Source organism: Lissotriton helveticus, chromosome 2_1 (genome assembly GCF_964261635.1).
Source record: "Lissotriton helveticus chromosome 2_1, aLisHel1.1, whole genome shotgun sequence".
NCBI classification, from domain to species: Eukaryota; Metazoa; Chordata; class Amphibia; order Caudata; family Salamandridae; genus Lissotriton; species Lissotriton helveticus.
In genome coordinates this window covers 1,758,199,609-1,758,217,033 of record NC_136059.1, presented here as the reverse complement: position 1 = coordinate 1,758,217,033, position 17,425 = coordinate 1,758,199,609, and the positions used below count along the sequence as shown (strand labels likewise).

At 56.0% G+C, this 17,425-nt stretch overlaps 1 protein-coding gene across 1 annotated transcript in view; it reads right to left on the bottom strand.

Annotated features, from left to right (window-relative positions):
* IFT74 (intraflagellar transport 74) overlaps nt 1-17,425 on the bottom strand; it is a 452,022-nt gene that overhangs the window by 393,338 nt on the left and 41,259 nt on the right. Inside the window, exon 2 of the mRNA XM_078676711.1 lies at nt 6,251-6,388. Within this exon, the coding sequence (XP_078532837.1) occupies nt 6,251-6,367 (117 nt within the window). The 5' untranslated portion in view covers nt 6,368-6,388. The remainder of the gene's footprint in view (nt 1-6,250; nt 6,389-17,425) is intronic.

Genomic DNA, 17,425 nt, shown 5'->3' with positions numbered 1-17,425 from the left:
GCCGTTGTGGAGATTATGCAAGCTATTGCACAGAGTTGCAGAGTGGGACCCATGATTAGAATAGATTAGAATAGGCACCGAGGCGAGAATTATCACGTCCGGGGAAATTGAGCCCAAGACCCGACGAGGCGGGAATTGAACCCTGGTCCGGGCCAGACATCTGCATCAGGGTCTGACGCTCTAACCATTGAGCCACTACTACAAAGCCTTTCAGCAGTCTAAAACACTTTATTGAACATACAAGACCAGATATTTGGCCTGTGTATGGTGGCATGTGAGCTCACATGATGTGTACCCACTGGGTTTGTGGCCCCATGCATTGCATGCAGGCTCTCCTTTGTTACCACTGCACGGTTCTGAGGAAAAACAGTAAGCAAGAAGTAGAGACAAAACTAAAGCAGGAGAATATTATTTATGGAAATTAGCTCCTTTTTTCTTCTTATAATAAAATCACTACTTCACATACTGAAATGATTAATCCGTTAACAAGGCAACTAAGCGTCTTTCTCTCACAGACTATATTGGTGATGTTCGGAGTCCTGAGGTTGCAGGTGGACTCCTTTTCCAATGCTCTTGCTTATTCGCAGTGAGACGTAAACAGGAAAAACACTGTACCTCAACATCTATGGCACTGCAATTATCAGATGGCTGGCCTGTGGGCTGATATAAAAGATGACAGACACTGTCATTAAAGTGAAAGCGGAATGGGTCTGACCTTCTTCCCCACTCTCTCTATGCTGTTCTGTAGAAGGAACCAAAACTTGAGTGACACTGTACAGAACAATAAACTATTGTATTGGCCCATAATCCCTTAACAAATGTATTGTCATTATTATGTAATATTTTTCATTTTTACAAACAGCTAACATTGTCAGGCCAGATCTAAAACAAGGTTGCTTTGGAATGCTTATTGTGAGCACTGATCTCTCGTGTTTAGGACTACTATAACAACTGTACTGTACATCCAAATGGACTATATTTCGCCTCCCACTCTAAGCCGCTTTTAGGTTGATTTTTTAATTTATTTTTTATTTTTAAATATATTTTTATTGCAGATTGACATATGACATATCCATTCCGATCAACAGTCAAGCTTCCAACATGTGCTGTGCACATGTCCCTGAATAGTGCATCATACGGCCATTTAGCCCACAACCCGGAGGTCGGGCGGCATGAGTCAGGAAGGTGGCAGAAGCATAAAAGTAATAAATATACAATTTTGATCGTTGAGCAAGAAGTTCTCGTATCCGCTTTTCTTTCTCTCCCGTTCATCCACCCCCAACATACAAACTTTAACGAACCCCTGAAAGCGATATCTAATTGTCATTACAGCTACTACTCGGTATTCTCCCCCCTGCACTGCTTTTAGGTTGATAATGGGAGGGAGAAAAAACATAAATTACAAAATTCACATTCTATTATTTGCTTATTGATTCACCAGTGCCAATGCATCAAATTTAAAATGTTCATCTTAACCCATAAAGCTCTACACCGAAACACCAAAGTATACTTCTGGTCCAAAACCAGAGTTAGTTTACACTCGCCTACCCCACCAGGAAAATAACCCCTAACAAGGTCTGGTTAATTCACCCTGTCAGAAGAAGAGCCTTTATAAAATAATACAGGCTGCTATGAACAGTCTCACTTTAATTCAGTTAGGACCTCGGAACACTTTACAAGAAAGACCTTTTTGTAGCTTTTGTTAGTCATTAGACCCAATCTTCCAATGATTATATCATAGACTATAAAAACTTCACCATCCTAGATTCAAATGTTTCCAGCAGCAGGAGACGTTTGCTGATTTAAAAAAAAATGTTGGCCTTGTGTCAGTTGGGGGCATGGTGCTCATTACAATGAGGAGTGTTAGAACTGGGATTTCTGGTTGGCTAAGGTTTACGCCAAAGCCAGGCAGAAACCACCATTCTAGTCAGGGCAAGGGAGTCACACGCCAAGATAACCCCTGCTCACCCCCTGGTAGCTTGGCACGAGCAGACAGGCTTATCCCGGAGGCGATGTGTAAAGCATTTGCGCACGCACACAACAGCAACAACATCCTAGGCACACCACAAAAGGAACTCAACACAAGGTTATATCAAAATAACTTTTGTATTGTCAAAACACATCAGATAGTAATCACTTAATATACATTGTGCCAACTGGCACGGGCAATATTCACAAGGGATTATTTACACCAGGACAGGACCACGTGGGCCACTGTCAGAATCAGCACTTAGTAGAACTAGCACTTAGAATAACTGTCACACTAAATCACAATTATAGATCACAACCAGTAACCACTGGTAACAGGTAGGTACACACTACGCAATACTAATAACCATAGGCATAGATCACGCATGGACACATAACCTCTCTAGTATAACATACTAGGCACAGCAAACTTCTAAGCATGAGCACCTTTAGAAGTATAACACAAGCATAAAGGCAAAGCACATTACGCAGCAATCACATTTAGGCCTAAACAGTATAACTACAGTAGGCAATCTCTCACTAGTCTAAACACATTAGACTATGCCTCCTAAGAATAAATCACATTTAGGGGCGTAACTCACAGTGAAGTAAACTCTCACTAACATAAACCTACATAGGTAAAATAACCTCATAATCATAGTAACATCACATTGCGCAAAAATCACATTAGGCAATTACCATTCTAAACATAGTAAAATCACATTGCGCAGAAATCACCTTAGGGCCTTGCGCCCTACCCACATACCAGCTCCCTGGCCAACTGGCCAGCTCAAGAAGGGGCTCAAATGCCCTGTGTCCAGAATGTCAGGGCGCGCTGCCATCGCAGCGCCAGTCAGGGGTGCGCCACTGGCGCAAACCTAAACGTTGCAGCTGCCCACTAATTGCTGGGCAGCTAGGAACAGTAATAGGGCCTAAACGTTGCAGCTGGCACTAAGTGCTGCGCAGCTGTAGAAGGCCTGGCACCTCTGTGCCATCTCCGTCCCTCACAAGGACTTTTACTCAATTGCGCCTAAACGGTGCAGCTGCCCACTACTTGCTGGGCAGCTGGGAAAGTCACAACTGTGGCATGGGCTCTCACTATCCCTGGAACAACACTGCGCCAAATGCGGGGGCCACACAGGCTCTGGAAATAAAATATGCCACTAGGAGCACTCCAGCTCCTGAATTAATTGTGCGCCCAGTCAGAGCCACACAGGCTCTCTAAACAAATACAAAGTGCCCCCAAAAGTGGAGCTCTCTGGCTAAAACGAATGTGTCCCAGGTCCCTCATGGGGACTCTGAAAATCAATGGGGACCTCGTGGGAGCAATGGGGGGCGAGGAATGCGGGACGGTACATGGGTCCCTCTGGACCCTTTCCCTAAGGGTGTGCCCCTTCAACAATCAGGCATGAGCCACCTTTTGTACCGCTTTTGGCCGCCATAAGTGTGGCAGGGTATGCTCAGACGTGAGTCCCTTGCTTACTTTGCCACTGGATTCAAGCAAGCCGGGCTGAAGATGGCTGTAATGCCAGAAACCGGTCCTCGGAAGCTTGTTTCCGGTCCATGGAAGGCATGGCTTGGCAGTTCGGGCTGGACTGTTCCCATGAGGCACAGGGTCAGACTGATTTGCATATAGCCATGTCTGAACTGGGGTGGCAGAGTGGGCTAAAGAACGGTGATGGATTAAACCCAGATCTTTTGACTGGGTGTGAGTGTTTGATTGGTTCGGATGCTCCGTCCATCACCACCCCCTTTTGTACCGCTTTTGGCCGCCATACGTGTGGCAGGGTATGCTCAGACGTGAGTCCCTTGCTCACTTTGCCACTGGATTCAAGCAAGCCGGGCTGAAGACGGCTGTAATGCCAGAAACCGGTCCTCGGAAGCTTGTTTCCGGTCCAGAGAAGGCATGGCTTGGCAGTTCGGGCTGGACTGTTCCCATGAGGCACAGGGTCAGACTGATTTGCATATAGCCATGTCTGAACTGGGGTGGCAGAGTGGGCTAAAGAACGGTGATGGATTAAACCCAGATCTTTTGACTGGGTGTGAGTGTTTGATTGGTTCGGATGCTCCATCCATCACCACCCCCTTTTGTACCGCTCTGTCCATCGGGGCAGCTAGAACGGTCACTACAGCCCGGCACCACGGCGGGGCCTGGAACTGCCCTGTTATGGGTACGGAGGGAGGGCGGGCACCGCCAACGTGCCCTGACATCGCCTCCCCCCTAAATAACAAAATGGGGGCCTCTCTGGGCCCGAGCAAACACTTGGGACAAACCGTCTGTGCCCTCCGCTCGAGGGCAGCTCTGTTCTTCCCCCCCAGCCGGATTTTACTCACCGGCTCGTCTCCGGGGTCACGGGGCGGCTCCTATCTTGCCGGGCGCCATCGCGGGGCTCTCCCTTCCGCCTGGGAGCCCCGCAGTGCAGTTCACGGCCGCACCTTCACCCGGTCCCCCATCTCGGGACCGGGACTTTGTCGATGGAGCCCGCAAGGCTCCGGACTCCTCTCCACTCCTTGCTGGTGGCCCCGGGGCTCTCCACCGCAAGGCATAAAAGGGCCCAGGGAGGCAAGCCTTCCCCTGGGCCCCAGCAGCAGCATGCCCCCGGTTGATTCCAGTCAGAAACAAGAACATCTTCAGGGTGTCACAGCACCCTTTTTATACAGCACAATCCTTTGTCTAAAGGTGCAGGGTGGGGGCAAAACCAGGCGGAGCTGGTTTGGGAGCACTCTTGATGTGCTCAGCCACCCCTTCCATTCACTAGTCAGGCTAGGGTCATCAGTCGCACCACAGGGGGCGGAGCCAGCATTGTGTGGGGAAAGCCCAGCCCTATTCAGGTCCCAGGTGCACCCCTCCCTCACGGCTGTATGTCAGTACAACGTGATCTTTTAGATCGCAGTACTTGACATCGCAGATTTTACAACGCAAGTCGTTACAACGACTTGCGTTGGAGGGCGCGGATTTAGGAATTTTATAATTTTATATTCCAACACCAGTCCCCGTAACAGTAGGGAAGGTGTTGGAATATAAAATTACAACATTCCTCATCCCACAGCGCAAGTCGTAGTAACGACTTGCGTTGTAATAGCTGCGTGGAAAAGGTCGTGCGGTGTAAACACGGCGTTGTAAACGATGTTTCCCCTCCCTCACATCAGCATGTTAATCTCTCCACTCACCACCGGGGCAGATCCATCCAGACTCCTGGAGCCAGGCTCACCAGCCAGCCCCAGCACACTCACTACCCACGCACACCCATGTCTAGAAGTGGCACTTCCACACTAGACACAATCATGCCGTATACATCATTGTGCAGCATTCAATCTCACGAGTTCGCACATACCAAACTCGACCTTGCACTCCCCACACATCAGAACTACCATGGTCACACATATTCCCCATACATTCCTATGGGAGGGCAGGTCACTCACCACACACACAGAGAGCGCACGCACTTTACACTGGACCACAGTGAAAAAGTGCGCAGAGACCTAAAATCACCAACACCAGGTTACAGATACAGGCTAGGAAAAAGCAAAAAGTTTCGGGGTGAACCTGCCAAAAAGGGCCAGGTCCAACAAGGAGTATAACATGCGTTCCTTTCAAGTCTATTGAAGAGATTATATAAATGCATATTACTCCTCCATAAATGTCTTTTTCATTCTTACCATTAAGCATGGCCACTGGAATTATGCAATTCTGTAGCATTTTCAGCATATATATGGAAGTACCGCATCTGACACTTAATACATCATCTGTTGCATGGTTTGCAGATTTAAAATTTTAAAAAGGGTGTTTCTAGCTCAAATGGATCAAAAGTTTAAAATGCTGTGACACGTGTTACAGTGCAGATGAAGGCCTTTTGCAAAATATTGACTGGTGACCTTTCAGTGTTTATTGCATTATTTTGTGTATTTAAGTTGTACTAGTGAGATGAAACATTTGCCAAGAAGAAGTTAATGTGTAAAAATGACCAAAAAATGAAGTAACACTATCACCAAATGTGCTGCATTATGCACAGAACAAACCGTTTTTGCTGCAATAATTCAGCCCGCCCTGCTGCAGAATTAAGTCTTCCCTATTGCATAATTAAAACGTTCTCTGAGGGGAAGATTTTCATGTTGTTTTTATATTACATACAAGGAAACCTTGAAACTGTGAGATACCAGGATAAGACAGTTATCAGAGAAGAACACTTAAAAAACTATGTAAAAGTAGACTAAATTTTAACAAGCAGTGTGAATCCCCCCTCCCCCCCCCCCCCGACAAAATCATATTTTCTTTACTTACACTTGTTCCAACTCTGGCACCTGTAGGTGGAGGCCGGAGTGCAGAGGGCGGCCTGCCTGTAGGACCCGCTCCTCTGGTACCAGGACGAGCTGATGTGGGTCTGGAATTGGTGGCCATGTCTAGTTTCTAACTAGCTTCCTAAAAAAAATCCAGACGAGAAAATCTCACGTCAGTTGTTACACCTTATCTGCTGTGAAGTACTACTTGATTTGACAAGATATTATTAAATACACATATTGTTAAAGTTATCAAAGTTAATCATTTGCAGTCATAACTGAACACACTCAGATATATATTACACTAGCACAGTGCTATAGAATGAAGGTTGTTTTTAAGGCTGCCCGCCCATAGGTCAAGTATCCTGCTTCTGTGCTTAATCACAAGCCATCTTGCACAACTCAAGCAAGCAATGCGATGGGAGTTCATCAGCTACATACTAATTGGTCGTATTGAGGGCTGAAAAGATTTAGTCCTGAGTGGTTGCTGAGATAATATCATTATATGTCATTAATGCTAAGCACACCACTGTAGCCAGCGATTAAGGGCAAGATATAAAACAAGCATTTGCAATGCAATAGGTCTCGCATTTACGAGAGTTTGAGCTAATGGTATTGTAAATGAAAATGCCTTTTATTTAGGTGTTTTTAAAACAGATAAATAACAAGCATTGTCATTTAACAATGCCAATGGCTTAAACTCTCCCAAATGCGAGACCTGTTGCATTGGAAATGTTTTTAGGTCCAGCCTAGAGCCAGCGTGCATGTGCGACTCTGCAAGGCTTATTGTAGAGGAGTAGGTAAATAGAAGCGCTGCCCACTGTCCACCCATATTTGTCCATTCCCCTAAACTCATTACACAGCTAACAGAGTAAATCAAGGCCTTCGCAGACTTTAAATAAACAAGCATTGGCGGCCGCGAATGAAAATAAAAAAAAAAATGCGAGTGTGGTATCCGGGCTGGGAGGAGTGGGAACGTGCCGCAGCCAATAGAGCCTGTACTGAGAACTAGGGCGTTTGGTATTGGCTACTAGTTGTTGAGTGGGCGGGGCTGTGTGTTCCGCGCCGCTCTGTGTGTAGCTGGGCGCCGCTGCCGGCTGTAGGTGCGCTGTCTCCGTTTGGAGCTTCTGTCCCCCGGCGAGATCCACATGCCTTCCCTGTGAGCCGAGGTAATGTGGCGCGGAAGCCCCGGGCTCCTAGTGCTGTGTTCCGGCCTGCGGGGCGGCGTCCGACGGGGGACTCCGTGGCCAGGACAGCGGCTGTGAGGGGGGATCCCCGCCGATGGAGGCTGGGGCGGCTAGAGCGCCGGGTGGCCCGGCGAGCAGCACTGGCAAACAGCAAGGAGAGGAGGCAGCCTGGTGCCCACCTACCTCTCTGCAGGAGCTGCCTACGCCACTTCCAGAGGAGCCGCCGCAGTACCGGCTGGAAGACCTGGACACGCTGGCCACAGTGGTGCGAGCCTGGTAAGGGGGGGGAGGTGAGTTTGCCTGTATGTGTGTGTCTGTGTGTGTGTGTGTGTGTGTGTGTGCATGCCTGCCTGCCTGCCTGCGCGCGTGTGTGTGTGCCTGCGTGCATGTGCGCGCGTGTGTGTGCCTGCGTGCGTGCCTGTTCACCAACGCGAAAGCGTGCGCGTTCACGCACCCAAATCGGCAACAGATGCGCGTAACACCCTCCTGTCCCTAATTCCCCCGAGACGGCTGACTAAAGTTGTCGAACTGGAGCATACTATCGGATGCATCTCCAGCTCGACCTAAAAATTAGGAATAACGATTTCCAAATTGCAAATCTTACTGAATCGCAGTAAAGAAATTGCAATTCCTAAAGTTCTAAAGACTTATTCTTAAAATAGGGATTTCTAGCGGGGTCGCAAATCAATGTACCTCGTGAATAAGCATATGAGAGTACTTTTGAATGCATAAGCTCAGAAGTGTGGTGTACAAAAATGTTGTGTTTGATTTCAACAACTATAATGTTGCTTCATTTCTCATAAGAAGCTATGCCACATGCTGGTAACACATGACAACAGGCTTACCTCTGATTTCACAAGTGGCTTTGTCATAAGGGCGGGGGCATGAATGTTTCTAAGTTCATGTTTTAAAACAATCACTGTAATAAATGGCTATCAATAGAGTGATATAACCTGAAGTACAAATGTGAAATGCTTCAACATCTTATAGAAATACACTGTTTAGGTCTCACTTGGTGTTAGCAGCGCGCATGCACTGCCCTCGCCATGTGAGGGCCTTTTGGAATCGATACAGATTCCGAAGTAACTTAAAGCCACAGCCTCGTTTTCAATTGGCGAGCGTCATCGTTTATGTTAAATGCTGGCGCGTGACTGAAAAACTGGCTTTGGGGTAACCGTCTTGTCCACTTTTAGGACGGCCCTTCTGGACAAGCTGAAGCCATCTTGTTTGCCATTGTTTTGTGTGGGTGCTATTGGTTGATGTTTACGTAATAATGTATTGATGTTGTGCCGGATATTTACGCACTTTTAAGGACTACTGATATACATTTTAGCAGCAGTTTCATCTGTGCTGCGCGGTGTGCTTGTCTGTTTTTTATTTTCATAGAGTGTGATTCTTTAATTACCTAATATTGAATGGTTCTGCTGTTTCGTATACTTCTGTTAACTTGACGAGCATAACAACGCAATTTCAGATACACCATTTATTTTGTTTATGTTGCAGCAGTCGGTGTTCCTGTGTGTATTTCCTGTGTGCTCCTCGCATTTGGCTCTCCTTTCTGCCTCTGGGCCCGGTTCAAGTTGACAGTTGCCCCGGGAGTTTCTCCTCAAAAGCACTAGCAGCGCCTGCACACTTTAGGCCAGTTCCCTCCCCTCCCCACCGCCAACGGACTGGCAGCAGCCACCAGCTACAGGAGGAGGAGGAGGCAGGGACACACACCACAGAGACCTTTCTGACCAATGTGGCTGCACTGTGTTTCCGCTGTGTCATTACTTACGAGTTCTATTCCAGTGTATCATAAGTTTCTGCAGATTCTTTAGGAGTGGACAACTTGAGAGGTACTGGTTTGTGCTACTACCCAAACTGGATACTCTCGCCGGGGGCTGAAGCCTTTGTATGTAGAAGCAGTTATAGTACCTAAACTGTAGTCTCTAGGAGCGCTGAACCAGTAGACTTTTTAGGACTGTCACTACATTGCCCTCTGATGAGTTTTTTGCTTATAAGAAAGGATCAGCAACCCTCTCACCTTTTTTGAATTTAGCGCAATCGAGCAGCAGAATTGGACGATTTCACTGATCCGAGCACTTCACTCCTCGGCTGGAGGCGTTGCCATCTGACATCACCTCTGCAACTTATGTGATTATACGGTCTTCTTCTGAGCAGTGGCTTCCTCCAACCCAGAGAACAGCTTTAAGCTTGAAACAGACCTCATTTGAGCCCCAAAAATACTGCCTTATTTTGGGGAGAAAAGTTCGATGAGCCCTGGTTTTAACTGTTATCCATTAAAAAAAAGCAAAATTATGATAAACAGTAAGCAAAAAAAAAAAAACACAGATATGGCTCAATGGCTCATGTTAGCATTCACCGCGGAGGCAGGGATTGCGTGATGTGATGTTGCCTCCATTGTTCAGCTTGCCTGAGGCATGGGAGGGGAGCAGGGAATTTACAACTCGGACAGCATGAGGGGGAGCTAAAAGCAACATGGAGAACAGGTGAATAAAAAAAGCATTGAAAATGCAATAGGTCTTGCCTTTTATTACGGGTACAATTACCCGACAGGGGCTTTGTTCTGCAGCCTCCGCTGCCGCCGTGAGGTGAACGGCTTCTTCCAGCTACTTCTGGCCGTGAGGGGAACCGCATCACATCAACGCCTACATCCCCCAGAGGGCCACGCTCCTGCTCAGCTGACATCGCGCCGGGGTGCGATAAAAAGCTAACGGCCCTCCCGCAGCGCGGGACGCACGCGGGCTTGCCCGGGCCAAGGGCGGGCCCGTCTGCGCTCGTCCGCGACAGACCGTGGCAGGGCTGAGCCACCCCCTTTACAATCAGGGAACAGAAGAACCCAGCGGACAGTAGAGTGGACTCCAGGGCGGCTACAAAGGTACTGTGTGTTTGCATCCTCCTTTAAAGTGAATCCACTCTACAGTATGAGCAGGCGTAAGGCAATGGGCCCCTTGGTTAAGAGGACTCTTGACGTGTTTCTAACTACAGTGGAATCATTATTAGTCCACGAAATTCAGCTAACAGAGAAGAGACTTTCCCTGGACACAATAGTGGCACAAAAACGATCTTCGATGGGCAGCATAGCCATGACTAAATCCCCTAATGTTGGGGTCCCTCTGCGTCAAGCAAACTTGGGAGGTGATATCGGTTCAGAAGGCTCAATTTCCGCTGTTATGCCCACACAGGTCACTTGTTTATTACCTTGACCTTTTGAGCCGCAACTGGAGAAAGGGCCTTCAGAGAATGCTACAAAAGATACCAGGGAGGGCACTGACTTAGACTTATTGCCAGGGCAGGGGGTTGGGGCAATTGCATTGGTTGTACCAACTATAAGTGTGGAAATTACCCCTAGTGCATGCAGGGAGGTAATCACCCATTCAACAAGCATTAGAAATGCAATCGGGCTCGGATTTATTTGAGTTTGAGCTAATGGCATTGTAAATGGCAATGTCTTTTCGCCATGTGTTATGGAGTGTGTGCATGTGGTGTGTAGTGGAATTATGTGGGTTGGATTGTAATTTTACCAATGGTGGCATGCTGTGCTTTAGATCAGGGGTGTCCAAACCTGTCCTGGCGGGCCGTATCCATGCCAGATTTTTGGGATATCCCCATCTGGTGATCACGGTTCGATCCCCGGCGCCGGCGGCAGATCAGAGTGCCCAGGACGGGGTCCATGTGTCCCCGGAATTCGTCCCCCGGGCGTCCGGTGCTCCACCCAGGCTGACGGCATGGAAAAGTGCCCAGGACGGGCTCCATGGGTCCCGGGCAGTCCTATCCCCTGGGCGTACGTGGTTGTCCGACATTCGGTCGGATGTGCTTTTACGTACCGGATCGGAATCGGCCCCAATAAAATCGTACGTAAAGTATATAGCAAGTCAACCTGAAATCTGCTGGGTCAGAATGGGCTCGATTCCGATCCGTGTCGGAAGGTTAGGAGTCCGTACGAATTTGTCGGGATTGGGAGCCCGTACGAATTTGTCGGAATTGGGAGTCCGACCATGGACGGGCTCCAATGGGTCCCAGGCAGTCCACCCCCTGGGCGTCCGGGGCTCCATCCAGGCTGCCGGCGTGGCAGAGTGCCCGGGACGGGCTCCATGGTTTTCAGGGTGGTCTCCCCCTGGGTGTCGGGGCGCTCCAGGCCGATGGCATGGAAAAAGTGCCCAGGACGGGCTCCATGCATCCCGGGCCTTCGTCCCCCGGGCGTCCGGGGCTCCATCCGGGCTGACGGCATGGCAGAGTGCCCGAGTCGGGCTCCATGGTTTTCAGGGTGGTCTCCCCCTGGGTGTCGGGGTGCTCCAGGCCGATGGCATGGAAAAAGTGCCCAGGACGGGCTCCATGCGTCCCGGGCATTCGTCCCGGGACGGGGACAGGGTGGGGGAGAGTCCAGGCAGCTTCACCTCCATGCCCAGCCATCTGATTGCCCAGATTCCCTCGGCCATCTGGTCGCCCGGATCCCCTCGGGCATCTGGTCACCCGCATAGCTTTCCTATGGGGCGACCAGATGGCCGGACTTCCCTGGAAGATCCGATGAGGTGCCATTCGCCTCCCGGATCCCAGCGAGGGCTCCAGGAGGTCGGGTACTTTCGCGCCTTGGGTCCCCTCTGTCACCTCTAGTGCACGGATTACAAGAAAGGAGGGTAATTTCCCTCCGGATTACTAGGGGCAGGGTACGCCCGGACACCCCTCCAGGGCTGGTGGTTCTCTGCCATGGGGACCAGATGGGCTATGCCTGGGCAACACCTCCCTAGGCCACCCGGGGCTTCCTTCCTCCAGGCCAACTGCATGTCAAATTGCCCAGGACAGGCTCCATGGCTCTTGGGCAGTCGTCCCCCGGGCGTCCGGGGCTCCATCCAGGCCGACGGCATGGCAGAGTGCCCGGGACGGGCTCCATGCATCCCGGGCAGTCATCCCCCGGGCGTCCGGGGCTCCATCCAGGCCGACGGCATGGGAAAGTGACCAGGATGGGCTCCATGCGTCCCGGGCATTCGTCCCCCGGGCGTCCGGGGCTCCATCCAGGCTGACGGCATGGCAGAGTGCCCGGGTCGGGCTCCATGGTTTTCAGGGTGGTCCTCCCCTGGGTGTCAGGGGGCTCCAGGCCGACGGCATGGGAAAGTGCCCAGGATGGGCTCCATGCGTCCTGGGCATTCGTCCCCCGGGCGTCTGGGGCTCCATCCAGGCTGCCGGCATGGCAGAGTGCCCGAGTCGGGCTCCATGGTTTTCAGGGTGGTCTCCCCCTGGGTGTCGGGGTGCTCCAGGCCGATGGCATGGAAAAAGTGCCCAGGACGGGCTCCATGCGTCCCGGGCCTTCGTCCCCCGGGCGTCCGGGGCTCCATCCGGGCTGACGGCATGGCAGAGTGCCCGAGTCGGGCTCCATGGTTTTCAGGGTGGTCCTCCCCTGGGTGTCGGGGCGCTCCAGGCCGATGGCATGGAAAAGTGCCCAGGACGGGCTCCATGCGTCCCGGGCCTTCGCCCCCCGGGCGTCCGGGGCTCCACCCAGGCTGACGGCATGGCAGAGTGCCCGTGTCGGGCTCCATGGTTTGCAGGGTGGGCTCCCCCTGGGTGTCGGGGCGCTCCAGGCCGATGGCATGGAAAAGTGCCCAGGACGGGCTCCATGCGTCCCGGGCCTTCGCCCCCCGGGCGTCCGGGGCTCCACCCAGGCTGACGGCATGGCAGAGTGCCCGTGTCGGGCTCCATGGTTTTCAGGGTGGTCTCCCCCTGGGTGTCGGGGTGCTCCAGGCCGATGGCATGGAAAAAGTGCCCAGGACGGGCTCCATGCGTCCCGGGCATTCGTCCCGGGACGGGGACGGGATGGGGAGAGTCCCGGGCAGACCTCCCCCGGGCGTCCGGGGCATCCATCTCCATGAGGCCAACGGCATTGGCAAAGTACCCGGGAAGGGCTCCATGGGTCCCGGGTAGACCTCCCCCGGGCGTCCGGGGCACCCATCTCCATGAGGCCAACGCCATTGGCAAAGTACCCGGGAAGGGCTACATGGGTCCCGGGTAGACCTCCCCCGGGCGTCCGGGGCACCCATCTCCATGAGGCCAACGGCATTGGCAAAGTACCCAGGACGGGCTCCATGGGTCCCGGGCAGACCTCCCCCCGGGCGTCCGGGGCTCCCACCTCCAGGCCGACGGAATGTCAAAGTACCCAGGACGGGCTCCATGGGTCCCGGGCAGCTTCCCCCGGGCGTCCGGGCCACCCACCTCCAGGCCGACGGAATGTCAAAGTACCCAGGACGGGCTCCATGGGTCCCGGGCAGCTTCTCCCGGGCGTCCGGGGCACCCACCTCCAGGCCGACGGCATGTCAAAGTACCCAGGACGGGCTCCACGGGTCCCGGGCATTCCTCCCCCAGGTCGTCCGGGCCCTAGAGCTCCGGTGGTCCAACCTGCGCCTGAGGCCCTGCCGGGGTCCAAGAGCCCTGCCTTGCGTGGGCAGGCAGTCAGGAACCCTACCGCGAAGGCTTGGGATGGATGGGGAGCTGGGAGTCCTTTCGATCCCGGCCATCTGGTCGCCCGCGATGCTTTCCAATGGGGCGACCAGATGGCCGGGCTTCCCTGGAAGTCCCGATGAGGTGCCATTCGCCTCCCGGATCCCAGCTAGGGCTCCATGAGGTCGGGTTCTTTTACGCCTTGGGTCCCCTCTGTCACCTCGCGTGCACGGATTGCAAGAAAGGGGGGTAATTTCCCTCCGCATTACTAGGGGCAGGGTACGCCCGGACACCCCTCCAGGGCTGGTGGTTCTCTGCCCGGGGGACCAGATGAGATATGCCTGGGCAACACCTCCCCCGGGCGTCTTGAGGCTCCATTCTCCGGGCCAACGGCATGGCTCAATGCCCAGGACGGGCTCCACGTGTCCCGGACAGACCTCCCCTGGGCGTCCGGGGCACCCATCTCCAGGAGGCCAAAGGGATGGCAAAGTACCCGGGAATGGCTCCACGGGTCCCGGGCAGCCTTCCCCCGGGCGTCCGGGGCTTCCACCTCCAGGCCGACGGCATGTCACACTGCCCAGGACGGGCTCCATGGGCCCCGGACAGACCTCCCCCGGGCGTCCGGGGCACCCATCTCCAGGAGGCCAACGGGATGGCAAAGTACCCGGGAAGGGCTCCACGGGTCCCGGGCAGCCTTCCCCCGGGCGTCCGGGGCTCCCACCTCCAGGCCGACGGCATGTCACACTGCCCAGGACGGGCTCCATGGGCCCCGGACAGACCTCCCCCGGGCGTCCGGGGCACCCATCTCCAGGAGGCCAACGGGAGGGCAGAGTAACCGGGAAGGGCTCCATGGGTCCCGGGCAGCCCTCCCCCGGGCGTCTGGGGCTCCCACCTCCAGGACGACGGCATGTCAAAGTGCCCAGGACGGGCTCCACGGGCCCCGGGCAGCCCTCCCCCCGGGCGTTCGGGGCACACATCTCCAGGAGGCCAACGGCGTTGCAAAGTACCCGGGAAGGGCTCCACGGGTACCGGGCAGTCCTCCCCCGGGCGTCCGGGGCACCCATCTCCATGAGGCCAACGGCATTGGCAAAGTACCCGGGAAGGTCTCCACGGGTCCCGGACAGGCCTCCCCCCGGGCGTCCCGGGCACCCTCCTCCAGGCCGACGGCATGTCAAAGTGTCCAGGACGGGCTCCATGGGTCCCGGGCAGCCCGCTCCCGGGCGTCCGGGGCTCCCACCTCCAGGCCGACGGCATGTCAAAGTGCCCAGGACGGGATCCACGGGTACCGGGCAGTCCTCCCCCGGGCGTCCGGGGCTCCAATCTCCAGGCCAACGGCATGGCTCAATGCCCAGGACGGGCTCCATGGGTCCCGCGCAGGCCTCCCCCGGGCGTCCGGGGCAACCGTCTCCATGAGGCCAACGGCATTGGCAAAGTACCCGGGAAGGGCTCCATGGGTCCCGGGCAGCCCTCCCCCGGGCGTCCGGGGCTCCCACCTCCAGGACGACGGCATGTCAAAGTGCCCAGGACGGGCTCCACGGGCCCCGGGCAGCCCTCCCCCCGGGCGTTCGGGGCACACATCTCCAGGAGGCCAACGGCGTTGCAAAGTACCCGGGAAGGGCTCCACGGGTACCGGGCAGTCCTCCCCCCGGGCGTCCGGGGCACCCATCTCCATGAGGCCAACGGCATTGGCAAAGTACCCGGGAAGGGCTCCACGGGTCCCGGACAGGCCTCCCCCAGGCGTCCCGGGCACCCTCCTCCAGGCCGTCGGCATGTCAAAGTGTCCAGGACGGGCTCCATGGGTCCCGGGCAGCCCGCTCCTGGGCGTCCGGGGCTCCCACCTCCAGGCCGACGGCATGTCAAAGTGCCCAGGACGGGATCCACGGGTACCGGGCAGTCCTCCCCCGGGCGTCCGGGGCTCCAATCTCCAGGCCAACGGCATGGCTCAATGCCCAGGACGGGCTCCATGGGTCCCGCGCAGGCCTCCCCCGGGCGTCCGGGGCAACCGTCTCCATGAGGCCAACGGCATTGGCAAAGTACCCGGGAAGGGCTCCACGGGTCCCGGGCAGGCCTCCCCCGGGCGTCCAGGGCACCCACCTCCAGGCCGACGGCATGTAAAAGTGCCCAGGACGGGCTCCATGGGTCCCGGGCAGCCCGCCCCCGGGCATCTGGGGCACCCATCTCCAGGAGGCCAACGGCGTTGCAAAGTACCCGGGAAGGGCTCCACGGGTACCGGGCAGTCCTCCCCCGGGCGTCCGGGGGCTCCCTTCTCCAGGCCAACGGCATGGTTCAATGCCCAGGACGGGCTCCATGTGTCCCGGACAGACCTCCCCCGGGCGTCCGGGGCACCCATCTCCAGGCCAACAGCATGGCTCAATGCCCAGGACGGGCTCCATGGGTCCGGGGAGGCGTCCCATGCGCCTCCGGGCTTGGGAGCCCCGGCTGGGTCCAGGGGCCCGGCCGGGCCCCGGGTCAGGTGCTCCGGCCCTGGTCCCTGTCTCCCAGCCTACCGCACTGCCAAGGGCCTAGGAAGGGGTTCCGTTGTGCCCGGGGAGCCTCCCCTTGCTTGTCTGGGTTCAGGAGCTCTGTCCGGGGCCCCTAGGGGCCCGGGGGAGGGCGGCCTCCCCACCCCAGGCTCTGTCCTTGGTCCTGCTGCGTGGCAGGGTGCCCGGGACGGGGTCCGGAGGGACCGGGGAGGCGTCCCATGCACCTCCGGGCCTGGGAGCCCAGGCTGCGACCAGGGGCCCGGCCGGGCCCCGGGTCGGGTGCTCCGGCCCTGGTCCCTGTCTCCCAGCCTGCCGCACTGCCAAGGGCCCGGGAAGGGGTTCCGATGTGCCTGGGGAGCCTCCCCTTGCTTGGCTGGGTTCAGGAGCAGTGGCTAGGGCCCCTGAGGGCCCGGGGAGGGCGGCCTCCCCACCCCGGGCTCTGTCCTTGGTCCTGCTGCGTGGCAGGGTGCCCGGGACGGGGTCCGGAGGGACCAGGGAGGCGTCCCATGCGCCTCCGGGCTTGCGAGCCCCGGCTGGGTCCAGGGGCCCGGCCGGGCCCTGGCGGGCCCTGGGTGGGGTGCTCCGGCCCCGGGCCCTGTCCCCCGGCCTGCCACACTGCCAAAGTCCCGGGACGGGGTTCCGTGGTGCCCGGGGAGCCTCCCCGTGCTTGGCTGGGTTCAGGAGCCCCACCCGGGGCCCCTGAGGGCCACGGGGAGGGTGGCCTCCCCACCCCGGGCTCCGTCCTGGGTCCTGCCGCGGGGCAGGGTGCCGGGGACGGGGTCCGGCGGGCCCGGGGAGGCTTCCCCTGCGTCTCCGGGCCTGGGAGCCTCGGGCTGGGTCCAGGGGCCCGGTCGGGGCCCCGGGTCGGGCGCTCCGGCCCTGGGCCCGGTCCCCCGGGCTGCCGCTCCACCCAGGGCCCAGGACAGGGGTCCGTCGGTCCCTTGCAGGCCTCCCCTGCTTGTCAAGGTGTAAGCGGGCCCCGGGTCGGAGGGCCCGCCGGCCCCTGGCAGCCTCCATGGCTGTGGCCCGGCTGGGGCCCCGGGCCTCTGGCCCGCCATGCCCAGGGCGCCCGCTCCC